The 12733-nt window shown below is 38.5% G+C and overlaps 2 protein-coding genes across 2 annotated transcripts in view; both read left to right on the forward strand.

Moving 5' to 3' along the window:
• The window catches only part of LOC110044513 (uncharacterized), a 17463-nt gene extending 11791 nt beyond the window's left edge, over nt 1-5672 (forward strand). The window contains exons 6-8 of the mRNA XM_089289745.1: nt 683-1834; nt 3700-3967; nt 4614-5672. Coding sequence (XP_089145871.1) covers nt 683-1834; nt 3700-3967; nt 4614-5018 — 1825 coding nt within the window. The 3' untranslated portion in view covers nt 5019-5672. The remainder of the gene's footprint in view (nt 1-682; nt 1835-3699; nt 3968-4613) is intronic.
• Nucleotides 5673-9367: 3695 nt separating this feature from the next.
• On the forward strand, nt 9368-11971 carry LOC149111677 (uncharacterized). Its single transcript, XM_089289775.1, has 2 exons — nt 9368-9715; nt 10113-11971. The coding sequence occupies exons 1-2, from the start codon at nt 9448-9450 to the stop codon at nt 10208-10210; spliced, it is 366 nt and encodes a 121-aa protein (XP_089145901.1). The 5' UTR covers nt 9368-9447; the 3' UTR covers nt 10211-11971.
• Nucleotides 11972-12733: the final 762 nt, after the last annotated feature.

Raw genomic sequence — 12733 nt, forward strand, 5'->3', positions numbered from 1 at the left:
ATAGTGCGGCTGTTGATTAAATAAAATGATCGCTCTATTGACGGCATGTATGTTTTTTGAAATTCTTGAGCGCGCGCTGAAGTGCATCAACAAAAGCGCGCGCGAAAACTGTGTTCGGCCACCTTAACCCCCAAAATTTTCTATGCCCTCTCGTTTGATTTAGCTAGGAAACCTTCATGGGCATTTAAATTTTGTTTACATTTGTGTTTATACAAGTTTCTCTCGTGATACATGTTAAATGACATTTTGCTCAGTTACATCTGTATTTACATGATTCTAAAACAAACAGGAGCATGTTTATGCTTTTTAAAATTCTTCCACTTACATAACAGTTGGTGCGAGTCCGAAACAGAATGTCGGTGTACATTTCTGATGATATGCAACCAACTATAATAATCAGGGTGCTTGAATGAAGTTTTTAAAATACGGGCACTTTTATGGCATACATCTATTCTCTCTCGGCAACAGTTGTGCCTCTTAATTCACTAATTCGTGGGTAATCCAACTTATAGCGTCCTTGGTTCAAATGCACTCGTTCTCTTGGAGAACAAATACGATTTTTCCTTCGCAGCATTATAATGAAATACTATTCTGAAACTTTAACTTGAATACATTTTTAGGTTTGATTGGTGAAAGATGTCAATTGAAATTTACGTTTTATTCTTATTCTTATTTTTTGCAGATGGCTGGATTACTTGCTCTCACGAATAATTTATCAAGCAAAAGCTTTTGTGATGAACGCTTCCAGAGACCACGACAAAGTCGCTGACAAAATGGCTTTGATTATCTCTCGTTTGCTTCAGATTGAAGAAAAGCAAACCGAAGTGATGGAAGAGCTTCGTAGATATTTGAAGATTCGTGTCGGTGATGCTGTGCAGAAGCTCAGTGAGTATCTTAAGTCACGTGCTGCCAGAGCTCGCTTCACCACGTGGACCTTAGACGAAGTTCCAAAGGCAGAGGGCTCCTGGGAAGTGACTTACAGCAGGATCACGAAAGCGTTAGAAAATCGGCTGCGAGAAATCATCGAGCATTGGGAAGAAGATAACCAAGTATTTTCAGATGCTCGCAAGTCCCTTTTGCATCACTTTCAGCAGCGATACAATTTTGTTGAAGGACAGCTGCGGAATCTCCAGGGTGCTGTCACCAATGACGATCTCGATGTTCCAGAAAGTGCTCCACCTGACGAAGGCTTTAAATTTACTACGGCACAAAAAGTTGTAATCGGCGTCACTAGTCCAATATGGGTTCCACTTACCCTAGCTGCGTTGGTAATTGGCGCACCTGTGGTCGGCATAATGGCGATAAAAAGCAAGGTAGAAAATAGAAGTATGATCAGGAAATACGAAGGAGACAAGTGTGCTTTTATGGCTGAAGCATCTGCAGCCTATCTCGATAAAGTTACAAACGAAAGCGTGATCAAGTTGTTTGTGAAGGACCAAGTGAAAGAGGCTAAGCTGTGTCTGAAGCAAATTGAAGCCCGTATTCCCGAGCTGATCGAGGCTGACAAGATGTTATGCAGACAACTCGGTGATGAAAGCCGTTCACAGAAAGAGATAAAAGAGGTGTACGAACCAATCATGGATGAAGCTTCTGATATCAGAGGACATCTGGCGGTATTTGCCTTGAAAGAAATCCGTGCCATCGACATATCCAACGAGGAATTAGACTGGAAAGAAGAAATGTCCTGCTGTCTTGGAAGTGGTGCATTTGCCATTGTTTACCAAGGGAAGATGAGATGGAAAGGAAAGCAGCAACCTGTAGCATTAAAGGTGTTCAGCAAAGTGCTTGACGTCACAAATGCAACCCTTATCATGGCGGAGGTAGATCTTTTAAGGTAAGGAATTTAAGTGTAATTTCTATTTAAGCTCCTAAGTTTCACAAACCTTACCCTTCATGCATGTAAGAGCTAATTAACCTAGGACTGGAGAAGGAGTTGTCAGATTTTACAGTGCCAATCGAGAAGCATATATCATGTAGAATAATCTTCAGGATTGTTGGTCCTGTGTTGGAGGCCCAGTGACCCATCAGGCTGGCGCTTGTTAACGCTTGTATTAATCGAGTGGAAACCAAACTGGCATGGAACTTTAAACATCCTACGACTTTATTTGTTTACACGAATATGAGTTTGACTAGGAAAAATGACAAGCAAATAGAAAATCAATTCAACAATAATAAATGAAGGAAGCTATGCAAATAATGAAGAAAACCATAACAAACACGACTTACAGAAATACCACCAGAAGAATAAAGTAGAAATTGAACAGATCCTGGATACGTACGCGATGCACAATTTGCTCGAATGGATTAACATAACGAAACCGTAGCCCTTATTCGTATAAATACGCGGGCCAAAAATGTAAATTGTTTGTCCCGTAGGGATATCATGATTTCAATAGGGAACGAAAACAATAGAAAGCAACGCAAGAATGTCACAGCGCTAACCTCCGGTTTTCGTAGCATGAATACTCCCCTCTCGGTGAGATGCTAGTTCATCGCAGAGTTACCCCCAGCATTAAGTTCGCCGGTAATCATTTATACGCCTGGATAGAAAGAGGCACTATGAGAGTAGAGTTACTTTTCTTGTCCAATAACCCAAATCGAGCACTAATGGTGTAGGCCACTACACCAGTACAAGGAAACGCAACATAAGTCTATTCTTAACCTGAGGTAGTCTTTACCCTTACTCAATCTTTAAGGACGTTTAGGCTAATTGTTTCTGCGCATCCTTACTGCGTACGCAAATTCACACGCCACGACATGCATGACAGCGCGCGCTAAGTTATAAAATGAACTATGACAGGGCAGATGGCCACTGCTATACCTTTGCCTTGATTTTACGATCTTGGACGTTCGGTGACCCCTAGTTTTCTTTGGATGGATCATTTTCTCTACCGATTTTCTTTGTTTAGCGAAAAAATGAAGAAAATCTATCGACTAAAGATTGAATTTTTTGCAAAATTCCGTTTCTTTTTAGCTCTTCGTTTATCTGTGCGACGGTTTCAAATGTCTCTTTAAGGGTTAAGTTTTGTGAAAACGTTGGTAACATTTGGAATTATTTAAGCAACAGACTCGACACCACTACAATATATGACTAAGATCGTTTGCCTCGATCTGATGACTCACCTTCGATATTTTTAACTATAAACCCCTGTAGACCATGCTGAATTACGGGCGCCAATTTTTCAAAATCAGGGTAGTTTTCCACACGCTTTACCTCTGAAACGAAGTAGGTGACCCCCAATTTGTTTTTGCATTTCTGACACAAGTACCTCATCTGACTGTAGTAACAATTTTAAAAAATCTATCAACTGGAAAATTTTCCTTAAACAACATTCAGATAATCCACTGGAATCGAAACACAGCCACCTATCCAAATGCCCTTAAAATAGCTGCTGATAAAAAGTAACTCCTTACGATTTATTTAGAAAAAAATGAACTCGCCCTTTCCTAAATTCTTCCCTAAATTTAGTGTCTAGCGGAGCAAAACTCAACTGTTTCCTCCTTATATACCACTTGAGCTTTTTGTTTGGTCGCCGGTTTTTGAGACCATATTGTGAGATACAGAGTTTCATTTCTCTCACGTGTGAGTGGTAGACAAAATACTAAGATAAGAAAGAAATGTTTCTGACAGTTTATTGAAATATAGCCAATTTTGCATCACGTTTATACATATTGCATGTTTTTGATTCTGTTCGTCAGAAAATTGGAGCATCCTCACATTGTTAAGTTTTACGGCACATCCCTTCTCAAGAAAGCAGGCACCACAAGAGTGATCCTGGTAATGGAAAAGTGCAAAGGAAGCTTGAGGAGTCAGATCTTCGATCAGCCAGAAGCAGCTCCAGCAAAATCCAGAAACCCTGCTGTCCTTAGAGAAGTATGTCGATGGGCGAGACAGATCACCAGTGCTCTTGCATTCATTCACGAACAGGGGGTTGTCCACAGAGACCTCAAGCTAGAGAACATATTGGTATGAGACTGAAGTATTTTTGTTGAACCAGTTTAAAAATACTGACCTAAATATTGCTCAGAATCTATTCTGATTTTCTTTAAATTGAATGAAACATCAGGAAATCTGTTTTCGAGTTTGAAAAGGCAAATATGCTTTGAAACCTAAGTAAAATTCGATAATGTGTCAAATTCTTTCTGGTTTTGAGAACAGAGTTGTACTTACACATGTACTCTTAGACACTTAATTTCTCTTAGCAGAACAATGCAGTGGGCAGTGTACAGTGGGCAGTAGGAAATACCAAATGGGAAACTGAAAATGGGAAATTGTGGCCAGCTATTAACCAAATCCCCATTCTCCATTTCTGTTGTAGATACCCATGAACATTTGACTATATTGGAAAAAATTGTAAGGCTTCAAACGTTCCACCTAGCAAACTCCCATGTAGTTGAAATTATTTGAAATGAAGAAAATATAATTATTATCTTAACGAAACTTAACTTAACTTTCGTCCTTATAGTTTTTAAATCAACAACATTTTAGAAAAATTTCATTACATCCCGAAAGTATAAAACAATAAATTGTCTTTTGTACGAGTTCCTTTAAAGAAATTGTTCAATTTGCTGAGTATAATGAAACTGTATGTGCTCCTTCGTTTACATTTAAGCTATCAGAGGACAACTTAGTGAAGATAACTGATGTTGGAGTTGCTAAAGACGTAAAGGACATCACGGGTACTTTGCAGGGAACCCCTGTGTACATCGCACCGGAAGTATTTCATTCCCAGTTATATGACGGCAAAGCAGACATATACAGCTTTGGTTTAATACTGTGGGAGATGTGGTATGGGCAGCGGGCCTTTGCTGAATTCAACGGCACGATGACACTCTTCTTTAGTAAGGTGGATAAAGGCTACCGTCCACAAGATGTGAAAGGCAGCAAGAAGCCTCCGAAACAATGGAGGCAATTGATGAGCCGATGCTGGGAGAGAAATCCAGAGCAACGTCCTTCCGCAAACGCTTGTAATCAAGAAATCACTACACTGTCCCAGGACGCTGTTACACCACTGTAACTTAGTCAATGGTCTGATCTATACAAGGTTCATGGAGCAGAATATACGCTCTAAATGATTATAAATTTGATTTAGATCGTTTTCCTCTTTCTGATTGAAGGGAATATAGACGATAATTTTTTTCCTCCAGTCAAATACCATTAATAGACAATTCAGGATAAACATGAATTTTGATTTCGGTTACGTAGGCTTTTGTCTGATTAGGAATTGACAATGAAACGTTTTTTTTTTGTATCAAAGAAATGTTAGAACATTGAATAACTTTTGATACTGATGTAAGGTCGATGGGATTTCGAAAAAAGGAGCACAGAATAAATCAGTTTGCCAGTATACTCTTCAGCACCAAGTGCTTAGTATGAAGGACTATGCTTCTTCCTCCTGTACCCCTATCGACGGGGGTGGGGGGGGGGGGGGGGGGCGGCGGCAGGGAGGGTGCTTTACTTCATGTATACGATTTATAACGATGAGTTAGTTATTGGTCATTAGTTTTGAATTGGGTGTTGCAGTGTTTGTTCCTATTTTATGAAAATCTTATTGTTAGATAATCTGTAATCATTAATTAGCACACGCTAAACCGCAGTCACTTGATAACACCTTTATATTTTGTACGTAGGTTAGTTTTTTTCAGTTCTAATAAAGCAGTTGTGAAGAACAGTAGTCCCGATTCATTGCGTACTCTTTGGTAGTACTGCAAACCCGAATACACAACAGGTGTATTAATCCCTCCGCTTTGGTCTTCAACAAAGCGTGCTTTGGAAATCCAAAGGGGGTGACATACAAAGAAATTTGAGTTAGCTTGTGATACCGAATTTTTTTCTTAAGCAGATAAACAAGACAGAAAAACTATTACATATACTAATGAATAGGAAACTTCATGTAAAAAACATAGACTGAAATAAGTTGCTTGCTTGTCTATATCGAAGCTCTATGTTTAAAGCCTTTTTCCCAAATGCGCAGTTTACAATGTTAATTAGTCGCTAAATATATTCTCTGGTATATAGAGTGAGGGTTCCCAGCGATACTTGCCGCAACTGTGCCTTGAACATTACACGACGGATTATTAAGTAAACTCGATCGGACAAGGGTTAACGATTTCACAGTGGTCACAGGCAAATTGCTCAAATCAATGATCCACTGAAGTTGGGTAACTGCATGTTTTGTTAATGTTCGTCATGTCCTTACTGGTCCCATATGTCAAAGCGTGCATCACAAAGGTACATCCTGAGTCTACTTCTACTTTGCCCTAGATTTTCTATTCGGAAAATTTTCGTGACGAACACTTCTAAAGTATTTCATCTCTGAATAACGCTCTTTTTTCCTTACAATTCAAAAATCGTACATTGTTATCAACAGGCAGAGACCCTTCTCAATTAATCTCTGCTTTGACCAGTCAACTTCCCTCCTTTAGATTCGTTATATAATCTGATATATAGGTCTACAATCAGGGTAAGAAAACTGTCGGAAATTAAATTTCAACCTTTGCCGATTAGTTTGATAGAGTGAAGTTCTTACAGGGGTACTCAACGGAAGCGCAAGGCCAAGTAGACGTTTCTTGCTGGCTGGAAAAACCAGCATTCTATTACACAATACTCTCACGTCGTAGTCACTAAATTAATGGGAGAGTTGATCGAACGATTGTAGAGGGAGGGAACAAAACAACACACTGAGCCCTCTTCTTGGTACTGATCTAAGGATGAGTGGAGAGGGAATATTATAACCTCTGGGGATCTGCACATCGTTGCCTAGCTAGATCTCGTATCCCACGGATATCAAAGCCGAGTTCTACAATTGACGCTTTGTTTTCGAGTATTGTGGAAAGCCCATAATGTTCTCCCTTCTACAAGTGACTCACTAGCGTTTTCAAACATTTGGTTATCTTCTTCCAATTGATCTAAGATGTCTTTCATACGGGACCGAAACGCGTTCAGGATGTTGCTTCTTGTCACCTCCCAGAAGTTCTCTGCCTTTGGAACTTCGTCTAATGTCCATGAAGTGAAGCGAGCTCTGACATCGTCTGATTTGAGGTATTCAGAAAGCGTCTTTACAGCAACGTCGACTTGCGTCTTCATATTGTTTTGAAGTTCTTCCATCACTTGACCTTGTTGACTGTTAATCTTATTCAAACGGTGAAGGATCGAGAGTATCTTCTGCTCTGCGTTAACATGGTCTCCAGAAGCATTCAACGCGAAAGCCTCTCCTTGGAAAATAACTCGCGAGAGAAAACAGCCCAGCCACCTTAAAAATACACACCCGGGTTACTGAACAAACTTGCTCGGTCAAGATGAAAGGAAACTCAGTTTTAGCATATCCGACTTCTTCACTCTAGATTCTCAAGTTCTAGTCAGTTGTCTACCAAACTTGGGGTTCTTACTATAGTCGACTTCTGAAACGAAATTAACCGATAAGTTTATTAAATGCGGCGGAGAGAGAAAACAGAAAGTCTTCTGAAACGAAATTACAGATTATTTGGTTGCATTTACCCAAAAACAAATTTATGTCTTTTGGCGGGAAACTAGTGTGCGCTTTTAAACAGTGCTTTGAAATTTGTAAAAAAAAAAAAAAAACTGTCTTTTGGCGGGAAAAATGTGCTGCTTTAAATGGATTTTGATGTTCATAGTCCAAAAGTTTTGAAAGTCTTTTGGCGGAAAAAAAACGCCTGCGCTTTAAAGGAGTCTAGAAATTTGTCAAAAATAAACCAAGCCTTCTGTGTTTGCTATACGCAAGCGCGCTTGGTCTCGCATTTGTTCATGATAAATTCTTTTTTTGTCCCCTGTTCATTTACTACGTGTACCCCCACTACTCCTCCACAACACCTTGCGTTCCCTGTGTATTTCCAGATGTGTTCTTCTATGCGCAATTCTGTGCGCTCCTTCCGTGGTCTACCCGTGGTTTCCCTATCATTGTTACCCGCGCGCATAAGCCGTCTGTTCCGCCAATGTTTGCTCTTCCGTTACAACTTGCGCTTTCTCGTGCATATTTTGTCGTGCGTTATATCGCTCCGTTTCCTTACGCCTCTGTCGATCCATTCCGGTCTACGTTACGTTATAAGTTCCCCCATGGATTAATCATTGATTAGTTCCCTGTGACATTTCCAACGAATTCACTTTGGTTTCCTCTAGGTGCACATATGAACTTAGTCAATGGCCTAGTTCTTTATGAATCCTCCGTATCGAGGTGGCTTATGTCATTGCATGCAGTAACTTTAATCTTTAATCTTTAATCTTTAATCATTAATCTTCAATCTTTTATTCAATCTTTTAATCTTCAATCAACAGCACCCGAGCGAGGTTCAGGTTTTTATTCCACGACCGCTACAAGCTCATATTTGTTTTTGTGTAATACTGCTACTTTTTTATTTTCTTTTTTACTTGAACTTGATTAGTAGTAAAAACGCTTTTAAAGATTAGAGATCAAACCTGGATTACTGAAAAATTCCTGTCAATCAACTATTATCCCATTATCGTTTTAGAAGGCTATCTAAAATTCCTTTCGTCTTGTCAAACCCCGTTTTTGTAAGTTGGTAATCAAAAGGGTGGGTCACCTTGTGCAAACGAGAGCAAAATAAATACGAATCTTTGGAAAGATAAGAGACAACAATGAATTTAATAAACAAACTTTATGAAGATGTAACCGAGGCTCATCAACGACCTGAGTTTTTTCAATGTTTTTATTTTGGCTCAGAGTAAATCATAACCAGCTACGAAAGTTTTCAGCACGTTCTCCGTGCATTCCGCTATTTGCAACCTTCCACTTTTCCCTTGGGTTCCTGGTGAGTTCTTTCCATGCAAAGGTACGCTGAAGCGGAAAGCAGAAGTTTTCCTTGTCGTCAGAATTGTATGCAATATTAAAATTCAGCCTGAAACAATCGACCTCAGCACGAGGCTCTAGGAAATAAACCCCACAAACTCTGTAGTTATTCCCCAGAGCCTCGTGCTGAGGTCAATTGTTTTAGGCTGAATTTTAATATATCGAAATAATTAGTCTATTCGACTCTCTACGCCTGGGACTGGCGCTAGTTACGCGAAGACTGACAATGTCAAGTGGTCACATCTCGTATTTCCCGCCGAGACGAGGCACAAGACGAGACACAACTAGCCATATCTAACTTTAAATAAAGGATTTTTCGTTGAGAATTTGCCTTGCTAATGACTTAGACAACCTTGCTTTTTGGCCACTTTTCCTGAACTTAAGTTGTACCGCGTCGTACGGCGGTTTTTGTGTGGCATAAGGACGAATGGATCGTGGAACAGAAAAAATGGCGATGATTGATCAGTTTTTGTATCTTTGAATGGAAAATGAACGCTACCAGATTCATTTTCAAACTGAGTCGGAGAGATAGGCTCTCAAGAACTGTAACAAAAAGCTCAATTATGACCTTTTTGTTTGATAGTCCAAACGGGTTTACGTGGGCTCCTCATAAACAAAGGAAATGCAAAGTTGTAGCAGAAGAAAGCGTGCAAAGGGTGTTGTCATTAAAAATTCGCGACGTGTCGGTTTGCTCATTGGTCTAATGTTATTTTCCATATTCATGATGACTATTGCTGATCTGAGGTGCTTGCTTGTTATTTTAAGATGGTTGCCGTCGGAGCAAGATGTGTACCGTTCCCTTCTACACGGGAAGCAAATTCTTCCTTTGAAGAAGAAATGGCGTCGACGTTTGGGTGAGAGAAGTCCGTTGACGCCCATTTCCGCCAGAGGTTAGTATCAATTTCTTTGTATTCTACCCTCTTCTAAGGTAATATTTCAACCAGAAATACCGGCTCCAAGTCATTCTACCACGTGCGCTTGAATTGCCGGACACGGTTTACATTTCGCGTTCAACTTCAGAACAATCGTATGGCTTTAGTAAGGGAGTAAAACGTACGTTGGAAGCTAGCTCAAGAGCCATACGAGACGCCAGGTTCTTAGTGGTTTTTTCGACGATAGTTTGGCTTTCTTTATGAAAGTTGCGCTTCTTTGTCAAACTTTGTCTTGTACTTGTCAACGCGCGTTCGTGTCCTTTCAATTCACTGTGAATTCTTTACTCCTCGTTTACCCGTTTGTTTCCACGCTCGGGTTTGTTCCTTACGCAATTTTTATCTATTTTGTTTTCAGGAAGCAAACAACGGAAGACAGGAAAATCGGGAAAACACGAGGAGATCAAAAGGATTCAAGCAGGAAGGATGAAGATCAAGTTAAGAATAGGCATTTGAGAATTTTGTTAAATTTAAATCTCTCCGATAAGAAATGGCAGTCTTGAAACTAGAAAAGATATAATCGAGTTCAAAATCGTTTTGTTTGCTAAGAGTTTCTTTTTTTTAGTTATCGGCTGAAATATTTGCATTGGAGTGATATTTGAGGAAGAAAAAGTTAAAATTCGGTAGTGATTGTTAATTAACTCTGCCATTTTTGACGGAAAAGGTTTCAACCACTTTCGAGCCATCATTTAGTACATGTTTTCAAGTTATGGGGAGTTTTATTTCTTTGCTCGAGCGATCATTAACTTGAGTAAATTATATTTTATCGGTTCGGCGTTTGCATGCTTTACTACGTGTGTTTTGCCAAAGTGGAGTGTTATTTTTTCGTTGACAATTCTAAATTGTTGTACAATCGCTCAACTCTCCCAAGTTTGAAAACCTGTTACTAAGCGATGACCTTTGCAGAGTATTTTAAGGTGGCGCTGTATGTTGAAATCAAGCCGTAATAGTAACTATTGGTTACGTGATCATGTCAATCATCTGTTCTGGTATAAATTGGACAAACAATTCAACGCTGGACATTTTAATTTGTCTTGTTCTCCAAAATTGCATCAAGCACTGAGTTTAACGAAGGCCAAGTTTCAATTTAAAATGTGAATTGTCTATTGGAGGGCAATGCCCTCGCTCAAAAATAACATAAAATGAGTGGTCGTAGAAAATTGTTTCAATTCGGAGCTATCAAAATTTGTTGTTGGTGAAATATTTCTACTTTTCAAATCTCGGCATTTTCAGATACGAAATTAAAGAAGTGTCTTGATCGATTCTTCGATCTGCAGTCGAATAGACTTAAACGTTTACAATGTTCCTCATTTTTCCTGAAATTTCTCGGTAATAATTCATCTGATGTAAAGTGTCTATGTTAAAAAAACAGTCTCTGAAGTTAATTAAAAGTGTTCTGTATAACTATTAAACAATTTCTATCGTTTCTTTCTTCGTCATTTGAAATTACGAAACATTTCAAATTATTCCAGGAATCGTCGACGATTGGTTTGTAAATCTGAATTTGTTCTTAATTTTATTGAAGTCAATTTTTGATTATTTGAAACATTTGTTGACATGATCACAAAACATTATTTGATCATTCTTCGTTGTTTCCCTCGCGTTCCTTTTTCTTTTTCTCGTTTTATGCGCTATAGTAAAAAGCGCGAACATTTTTTGACGTTTATTGTGTATTGACATGCAGGCCACCTTGAAAGTAAGTATTTCTAGAAGAGGATATTGGGTTTCTAGATTGATCTTCGTTTCCTGAAAATACTAGATTTATCGGCAGATATTCTTTAAATTCATACACTTCTGTATGGAAAACGTTCGGTTTATATTTTGTTTCTTCGGAAGGGGGAAAAACACAAAAAGGTCAATCGGAAACCAAATATATCCTCTTGTTTAACTTTCAGTGAGGCTGTATTGAATTATGTCTGGTATCAAGCAACTCTTTCCATCATCGCTTTTCAAAAATGTAGGTCCAACTGTCTGGTTTTTCAAATTGTTTTTGCTCTCATTTAATTTGTGCTATCAGACATGTTAAGTTTTAGAAATGTAGCTTCAATTGTCTGAATATTCTAAAAATGTTTAAGCTACCATTTGGACTGAAAACATCTTCACCGAAAATATTCACGAATAGATTTGTTGCTTTTCAAAAATTTGTAGTTCCAATTGTTTGATTGTTCTTAATAATGCTTTCGTCCGCAACTGACAGAAATTGTTACTAAAAGTATTCACTATTGCATCATCGATTTTTAACACAGCTCCAGTTGTCCAATTCTTTGAAAATTTTATTGTTATCGTTTATATTCACTAATTATATCCATTATCACGAACGGAGCTTCAATTGTTTGATTCTTTTAAAATTTCCCAAACATTTGCTATTAGTTCTATTGCTTTTCAAAGCTATAGTTTCAATTGTCTGATTCTTCTAAAATTTTGTTTTTGTTCGTAAATGACAGTTTTAATAAAGAAATATTTAACAGAAGCATACGATCTATAGTGATACATTTTGAAGCTTTGATAACCAGACATTAACCTTTAACGCCTCGCTGGAAGTAATTTCTAGAAGATAACGAAGCAAGCCATGGGCATTTTTGTAATTGGCCTACAATTTGTCGGGTTTTGCTTTTTCATATCAGCTAAAAGTGACGGAAGCTCTAAAATATTTCAAACACTAGGACTAGATTGGGGTTTTCACATTTTTTTTATAAGTAATCGGGTTGATGGCTTGCCTTTGCTATCTTCTTGAAATACATTGGATGGTGATATCATGTTAAATAGTTAGGCTGTAAATGACGGCCAGCTAGAAATCTATATACATAAATGAGACGAGCCATTTAAAATATCTACAACTGCAACGTTTCTGCACAACATTGAGAAGGTGGTGACATTTTAGAATCGCTATAGGTTAGAAAGTTTGTGCGTAAGTTACTCGGCTATATAACCTTTCTTAAATGTTTCGATTTAGAGATGTTTTTACGCTCTCAATGTTGC

The sequence above is a fragment of the Orbicella faveolata genome, unplaced genomic scaffold, assembly GCF_042242905.1.
Source record: "Orbicella faveolata isolate gen_17 unplaced genomic scaffold, um_ofav_v1 contig_2, whole genome shotgun sequence".
In the NCBI taxonomy this organism is placed as follows: Eukaryota; Metazoa; Cnidaria; class Anthozoa; order Scleractinia; family Merulinidae; genus Orbicella; species Orbicella faveolata.